The 8,000-nt window shown below is 50.6% G+C and overlaps 1 protein-coding gene and 1 long non-coding RNA gene across 2 annotated transcripts; one reads left to right on the top strand and one right to left on the bottom strand.

Annotated features, from left to right (window-relative positions):
- Nucleotides 1-795: 795 nt before the first annotated feature.
- Nucleotides 796-1,691, bottom strand: LOC143437047 (uncharacterized). Its single transcript, XR_013106745.1, has 2 exons — nt 1,504-1,691; nt 796-1,309 (listed from the first exon to the last, which is right to left on the bottom strand). It is a non-coding gene; the product is annotated as an uncharacterized LOC143437047 (long non-coding RNA).
- Nucleotides 1,692-1,918: 227 nt separating this feature from the next.
- Nucleotides 1,919-6,246, top strand: Zfp36l1 (ZFP36 ring finger protein like 1). The gene is made up of 2 exons (XM_076921850.1): nt 1,919-2,117; nt 4,359-6,246. The coding sequence occupies exons 1-2, from the start codon at nt 2,058-2,060 to the stop codon at nt 5,316-5,318; spliced, it is 1,020 nt and encodes a 339-aa protein (XP_076777965.1). The 5' UTR covers nt 1,919-2,057; the 3' UTR covers nt 5,319-6,246.
- Nucleotides 6,247-8,000: the final 1,754 nt, after the last annotated feature.

Raw genomic sequence — 8,000 nt, forward strand, 5'->3', positions numbered from 1 at the left:
CTGGACAGCAGCAGCAGCAGCAAACCCCGGGGCAGCAGCCGTGTTAAAAATGGGGGTGGGGGAGGTCATCAACTCAAGTCACTGGAGAAGAGTCGAGCAGAGACTCCGCGGGGAATTAACATTAGGCTCGTGGGCTGCAGCAAAAGTCGTGCTTCGCAAAGTTGAAAGAAAAAACTTGTTTCTAAAACAGTTGTGATTTGGAAGGTTTCCCTGGGTTTGCCCAGAGGCTGGCGATAAATAAATAATTTTTTTTAAGTGTGCGTGTGTGTAAGGGGTGGTGCGCCTCGAACGCTCTGCTCCGCCCGCTCCGTCCTTTCCAGAGAAACGTACTCGTAATGGGGTGACCTAATTACATCGCAATGGAACTCGCTCGTAGCCACTCGGCGCACCGGGTTTCATAACAGACCCGGCGGCCTCGAATGCTGGGAAGAAACGTGCGAGGCCTGGGCGGCGCGGCCCGCGATTTCCGCCCGGGTCTCCACTGCAGCACGCGAGCCGGTGCGGGTGGGAGGCAGCCAAACCTAATAGTAAATAAACACATAGTTCGCGGTTTTAAAGGGCGGTGTAATTCATTGAAGGCCATTGGGTTCCGTGGGTCTTAATGCTTGGCACCCCCAAACAGGGCATAAGTGACAAGCCATATGTTCCGTTCGCGTGGGGGCGGGAGAGCAGCAAGAAGTTAAAAGTGTCGCTTCCCCCACCTCTACCTTCCTTCTTACCAAAGTAACTTTTTTCCCCTTGTTTGTAACCTTCGGGGATGTGTGGAGGAGGTAGCCCGAATTCAGAGCGCGCGTGGAAAGTGACTTGTTGCTCTTTTATTTTCAAGGGGCGCCCATGAAAGTCTGGATTTTTCTGTAGTAGCAAGTTTAAAGATCGGTTGTGTGAACGAAGCGCCCTATCTAGGTCTGTCTAAAAGATTTCTGCCCAGGCAGTGGTCTTTTCCACGGTGCCCCCACCCTACTGGGAGAGCGCAGGCTGCCGGCCCAGCACGCGTGTACTTGCGCGCTGCGCGCAAAATGTTGCCGCTTTCGCCCCCGCCAGGCTAGGCTCTCCCGGAGGAAAAGTTCTCTGGTCGTCCCTACTTCTCTTGACCACTGATGGGAAACAACAAACATAAAACTCTTGACTCGACCATTTGGGGTGCTCCGCATTCCTAAACTCCTCGCCCAGCTCGTTTTGCGATGGGCAGCCGGGTGTGGACAGGGAAGCCAGGGAAAGGTAAGTCGTGCGGGCACTTGGAGAAGTTTCAAGGGACACCAGCTCAAGATGGAAACCGCAGCCCTGGCGCGCTCAGGACCAGCTTCAGCTCCTGCTAGGGAAAAAAAAAGAGTAAGAGAGGGGGAGAAGGAGGGAGGAAGGGGGAGGGAGGAGAGAGGGAGAGAGAGGGGGGAGGGAGGGAGGGAGGGAGGGAGGGAGGGAGAGAGAGAGAGAGAGAGAGAGAGAGTCAGAGTCGAGCCCGCCTTCCAACCCTTTAAAAAAAAAAAAACCAACAAACACAACAACCAGAACTCCGAAGGGGGTGGGATGAGTGATGTCACAGAGCGGAGCAGCGAAGCTGACAAAGGGTGGGCTCCCCTCCCCCCCCCCCGCCCGGCCCAGGGGAGGGGCGCCCCCAGAGCCCGGGAGCGGAGCTCGCGGACTCGAAACTTTTCCTCTTTAAGAAAAAAAAGTTTTGCGCCGCTCCGAGTGCTTTTTTTTTTTTTTCCGCCTTCTTTCCTCGTCTCCCTCCCCCTTCTTCCTTTTGAAAGTTTCTTTCCTCCCCCCCACCCCTCCCTCCCTCTTGACCGCATGGCTGATTCAACCTCAGTGTCAATCAACTTTTTTTCCGCCTCCTCTTCTTCATTTAAATAAGTTTAAGGCTCCTCCTCCCACCTCCCCAACCCACCAAATCTTATAAATTGGGCTTTGCGCGCCGCAGCCCGGGAAGAGTCAGAAAGGCGAGGGGCGCCGGGAGCAGGCGTGTGGGACTCCAGACCGGAGAGCCGGAGGCTGCGCCTTCCCCGCACCGGGACCTTAACGACACACCAGATCCTAGTCCTTGCCCCGTGCGAACGCCCATGATGACCACCACCCTCGTGTCCGCCACCATTTTCGACTTGAGCGAAGTTTTATGCAAGGTAAAGTAGGGCGGAGCGTTGGCTTTTTGAAAGTTTCTCTTGTGCTTAAAGAAACCCTAAAAGTTTGGGTCTCGGGGACGGCGTAGAGGGAGTGAAGGACTTTCACTGCTTGCGTTTCCCTCCACGGTGAAGGAATTTGGCCATGTCCTCCTCCAAGTTTCAGGTCCCAGGTGGGGTTCTCGGGGAGCAGAGTTCTGGGCGACTGCTCCAGTTTGTGGGACAAGGAGGTGCGGAAGAGTGGTTAGGATTGGGACAAATTTTGAAGGATTCTTTCCTGCACGGTGTACCGCTGGAGCTAGAGGGTGGGCTCGGCTTCACGGTGATCGCTCTGGGTTTTCCGTGCCCGCTGGAGGTGTTCGAGGTTACCCAACACCTGGGGTCTCTAGGAAAAGCGAAGTCTCGGGACGGTATCTGGGAGATTTTTTTCTGTCTGCTTTGGGAAGCTAAGAGATAATGCGGCAAAGAAAAAGACCGACTTAAGGTTCAAAAAGATGTAAGCAAAGCGACTTTGTAGTGGAGTTTGCCCGCCCCAGCTGGGCTAGGCTTCCTCCGCGAGAGCCGGTCGATCGTGCTGCAAACTTTGGGCTGAAAGTGTTTGCTTACCTGGGTTGTGAGGCACTAAGGATTTAGGGGAACATAATGCTACCAGACCTCAAGTTCCCGCCAGTTAGGATTTAAGAAGGCCAAAGTGGGGTAGTTTGCCAGTCAGGTTTTCGGAAAACAAAACAAAAACTTTTAAAACCGTAATGTTCCAGGAGTGCGGTTGAAATGTTCAACTCCGTGGGATGTTGTTAATTTTTTGCCCACTTTACTTCCCCCAACCCCCCAGTTTGAAAGGATGAAGCTGCTAGGCTACTTTTAATTGCTGAACTGTTTTTGCCTTCCCTTAAACACGTCGGGTCATGTTGCTCTCTTCCTAGCTTGCTGCTCCTGTCGGTGCAGCTGCCAAGGCCCCAGGGCTGCAGGCTTGGGGTGCAGGGCCGTGCTGGAGCTGAAGAGCAACTTCAAAAACTTTGCATTTTCGGCTTCTTTTCCTCCCTGCGCTTTTCCAAGTCTGTTTGCCCTGGCGACTGCCTGAGCTGGGCAACTCCATCCTTCTCGTCCCTGCTGCCCGCTCTTTGATCTATTTCTCTTTCTTTTGCCCCCTCCCCCCGCAGGACTTTTTTAAATGAACCTCATTGTTGGGAACCGGCTCTCCTCTGGGTTCCTGTAATCCGCTCGGTGGGGTGGTTGCGGTTACAGGGTTACCGATTCCCGATCCCCTGCTGCCGATCCTAAGGGACTAACTTTAGAATTTGCACAATGACACACACCCACTTGTGTCAGGGGCCTGGAGATAACTTTCAAGTCTCCCACCCCAACTCTTTCTAAATCTTAGGTAGTTTGAGCAGGTGACTGGAGCTTGTGGCAGATCTGTCCCTGCTCACCCCCACCCCCCACCCACAACTGACTGTGAGTCGTGGAGAGTGTGTACTTTTCTTTCTCATCTGCAGCTTTGGTTTAAGATTAAACACTGGTGCTCTTATCCAGACCTCTCTTGCAGCCAGGAGACCAAGTGCAAAGGCATCTTCCCAGTGAAGGGGGTGGGGAATGCTGGGAGGTATCCCTCCCAGAGTTTGGGGTACCGTACTTTCCAGAAGCTTGGGAACCATGCATTTGTTTTCAGACACCATATCACTTTCCCCACATCCCAGACTAGGCCCTTAGGAGAAAAAAACAAAAAACAAAAAAAGGGCAGTTTGAAAACCTGTTGCCAAAGGAAGGGTACACTTGTGGAAGACGAAATGGAGAGTGGGGCCAGATTTTGTGTGTGTGTGTGTGTGGGGGATGCGGGTAAGCAGGGACTTATTGAGCGATAATTTGGCTCGTGCTTAGTGTTCCAAACTTCTAAACCAGGTTTACTTGATTCTGTTAAGGGGAGGGAAATTCTTGTGTGAAAGATTCTGAGTTGAGGAATGTATGTACGGGGCCTAGGTTTTAGAGGGAAAAAGTTAGCTCTAGGGACAAGAGGGTAGGAAGCGACCTATCGGGTCAGCATGGAGCAGGATGAATACATAACTTTTTCACACAGGGCAGGATTTTGTGGTTTCTTATGGGCAGTGCCAAAATAAACTCAGGTGGTTCCTTTTAGAGAGACAGACCTATCGGATGGAGAGGTGCTGTCCTTTGTGGACAGCATGCCCTGGCCTCGTGGATGTCCTCAGTCATTCACCGGTCCTTTTCTTTCCCTCCCCCCCCCAGGGTAACAAGATGCTCAATTACAGCACCCCCAGTGCTGGGGGCTGCCTGCTGGACAGGAAGGCAGTGGGCACCCCTGCTGGCGGGGGCTTCCCTCGGAGGCACTCGGTCACTCTGCCCAGCTCCAAGTTTCATCAGAACCAGCTTCTCAGCAGCCTTAAGGGTGAGCCGGCCCCATCCCTGAGCTCACGCGACAGCCGCTTTCGAGACCGCTCTTTCTCCGAAGGGGGCGAGCGGCTGCTGCCCACCCAGAAGCAGCCTGGGAGCGGCCAGGTCAACTCCAGCCGCTACAAGACGGAGCTGTGCCGCCCCTTCGAAGAAAACGGTGCCTGTAAGTACGGGGACAAGTGCCAGTTCGCGCACGGCATCCACGAGCTCCGCAGCCTGACCCGCCACCCCAAGTACAAGACGGAGCTGTGCCGCACCTTCCACACCATCGGTTTTTGCCCTTACGGGCCCCGCTGCCACTTCATTCACAACGCTGAGGAACGACGCGCCCTGGCGGGGGGCCGGGACCTCTCCGCTGACCGTCCCCGCCTCCAGCATAGCTTTAGCTTTGCTGGGTTTCCCAGTGCCGCTGCCACCGCTGCTGCCACGGGGCTGCTGGACAGCCCCACGTCCATCACCCCACCCCCCATCCTGAGCGCCGATGACCTCTTGGGCTCACCTACCCTGCCCGATGGCACCAATAACCCCTTCGCCTTTTCCAGCCAGGAGCTGGCGAGCCTCTTTGCTCCTAGCATGGGGCTGCCCGGGGGAGGCTCCCCCACCACCTTTCTCTTCCGGCCCATGTCCGAATCCCCTCACATGTTTGACTCTCCCCCCAGCCCTCAGGATTCTCTCTCGGACCAGGAGGGCTACCTGAGCAGCTCCAGCAGCAGCCACAGTGGCTCAGACTCCCCTACCTTGGACAACTCAAGACGCCTGCCCATTTTCAGCAGGCTCTCCATCTCAGATGACTAAGCCAGGGTAGGGAGGGACCCCCTGCCTCCTTCACCTCTCCACCCTGCACCCCATCCCTATACCTTTACCTCCCCACCCCCTAACCCTCCCTCAAACCCTACATTGATACATTTAAGCTCAACCCCTCTCCCAGAACCTTGGTATGTTACCCCTCCCCCAACATAAGGACAAATCAATTTGTCAGTAGCTTCTGGCTTGAAACCCCTCCCTCCATTTCTTAGCCCACTTAACCACGCATAACAGAGTCCCATCTTTGTCAGTAGATGCCTTTTTTTTTTTTCCGGCTTAAGCCTTAAGTGCCAAATCACAAAAGAAAAAAAGCAGTAACCGTTTACAGAAGCAACTTAGTGCCTTGTAATCTAACTTTGTCACTGTGACTACATTACCTCTTCAACGCCAGGGGGCACCCGTGGGCCTCCCAGAGCCTCTGCCCGTGGGGTTGGGGGGGGGGGGGGTGACCCACAACCAGCAGCTCCCCCAGCTGGCTACACAAGTGCACCTTCCTTTCAGTCTCCCGCACACTCTTCCTTATAGTTACTTGCCTCCCTCAGAGAATCCTTGCTGGACTTGGGGGTTTTTTTTTTTTGGTGGTGGTGGGGAGGAGGAACCTATTTTGACATTCAAAACCTTTTCCTTCCCAGCCCGAACCCCTGTTGACTAATCTTGCCTGGGTTTGTGTCAGTCTCCAGGGACAAAGGTTGAACAAGTTGGACGAAGGTTTTGACATAAATGGGACTTTGTGATTTAATTTTTTTCTCTTTTTCTTTTTCTTTTCTTTTCTTTTTTTTTTAAGTGGGGAGGAAGGGGAAACTAGATGGACTATGAGAGACTTGATTTTGGTGCTAAAGTTCCCCAATTCATATGTGACATCTTAAAAATGACAACAAATGAGAGAAAAGCTAAAAAAAAAAAAAAAAAAAAAAACAAACTATGTAAGGGGTGAGCAGTTAATGGTATCCATTCCACATACAATATCTGTGTAAAACGATTTCCTGTAGAGGTAGCTTTAATGGATTTTGCTCTAGAATACCTTAGGTCTACCTTAGAGCCCCCACGCCATGCTTTTTTCCCTGGGTTTAAACTTCATCTAACTTTCAGAAATTGGAGAGCAAAAATGTTGCTTATCACTGCACATCAATATAAAAAAGCTTATTTAACTTATCAAAACGTATTTATTGCCAAACTATGCTTTTTTTTTTTTTGTTAATTTTGTTCATATTTATCGGGATGACAAATCCATAGAATATATTCTTTTATGTTAAATTATGATCTTCATATTAATCTTAAAATTTTGTGACGTGTCTTTCCTTTTTTCCACAGTTTTAATATATTATTCTTCAACAACATTTTTGTAACTTTACACTTTTTTTGGTTATTTTATTTTAAAAAAATGAAAAATTAATTTAAAAAAATGCAAAAAACTGTTGGATTATTTATTTTAGAAATTCTCCCCTTTGTGTTGGACTGCAAATTGAGTTTCTTTCTCCTTAGGCCTTTCACAGGTAGGACTGAGAATGTATGTATAAGTTCTGTGACAGTACAGAAGGAAAACCACCATTTATGTATAGCTTCTAAAAGGGAAAACAAAAAAGAGAAAAAAAAAAAAAAACCCTTTGAATTCCATGTGCCCATCTCAAGACATTCCGCTCGCAGATTTGTGGTTCTGGATTCCAGGTTGGAGTTTTCCAATGTTAGCATCAACAACTGGCACACACACATAAAGATGAATGTAATTATTATTCCTCTTGCTGGTCACTACCGTCGCTTTCTGTTTCTCTTTGTGTGAATTTATTTAAAAGAAAAAAAACTTTTTTGTAACGACTATTTGCAGTTTAAAAATCAATAAACCCCGTTTTTTCAAGAAATGATCTGTCCATAGGTTTTTCCTTGTGGGCCTGACGTGGCGTGGTGGCTGGTCTCTCATCCTTAAAGCTAAACCCATAACTCTGGATGTTGATTTTTTAAGTTCACTCAGCTTGGGTGGGGTGGAGGGTTTTTAGCAAAGAAGCCTGCCAAGAGCAGGTCCAGGTTGACCTGTGTGACCTTGGCTACTGTAGGAAGCTGTAACAGGTACATACATCCAGTCTTCCCACTGTGGACTTCCTTTGGGGGATGGTCAGGGCGCTACTGATAAAGGTGTATAGCCCATGCTGCACTGGTTGGTCTAGATTGAACGCTTTAAGCTTTCTTAGGTATTGGTCTCAAGAGCCATTGACCAAGTCACGGTCTAGTCTCAGTACTCCCCTGAATGGTTATGAGGAAGCACTGCATGCCTGGAGAGGAGCCACCAGGATGGGAAAGGGCAGTCTGCACTGGGATTTGACTGCAGGCCTGTAAAGGGAAGATGGAGATTAACATAGACTAATAGGAAATGAACAGTAGTTGCTGTACTTTAGGTGCCATGAAAAATAGGGAGTGTGTAGGGTCTGCTTGGTTAGAAATTCAGTCAGGCCAGTTGTGGCGCACACAAGATTTGTTGAAGGAGGTTGAGGCAGGAGGATCATGAGACATCCAGCCAGGAGCAGGGAGCCACTGAAAAGTGATTCCTTCCCCCCCCCCCCCCCACACACACACCCTTTGGTTTTTCGAGACAGGGTTTCTCTGTGCAGCCCTGGCTGTCCTGGAACTTTCTCTGTAGACCAGGCTGGCCTCGAACTCAGAAATCCACCTGTCTCTGCCTCC

Source organism: Arvicanthis niloticus, chromosome 23, assembly GCF_011762505.2.
Source record: "Arvicanthis niloticus isolate mArvNil1 chromosome 23, mArvNil1.pat.X, whole genome shotgun sequence".
NCBI lineage: Eukaryota > Metazoa > Chordata > Mammalia > Rodentia > Muridae > Arvicanthis > Arvicanthis niloticus.

Bases quoted from the DNA above. Each gene is read 5' to 3' on its own strand.
- Zfp36l1 (XM_076921850.1), top strand. From the start codon at position 2,058: ATGATGACCACCACCCTCGTGTCCGCCACCATTTTCGACTTGAGCGAA. The intron at 2,118-4,358 runs GTAAAGTAGGGC...TCCCCCCCCCAG, and splicing joins TGAGCGAAGTTTTATGCAAG to GGTAACAAGATGCTCAATTA.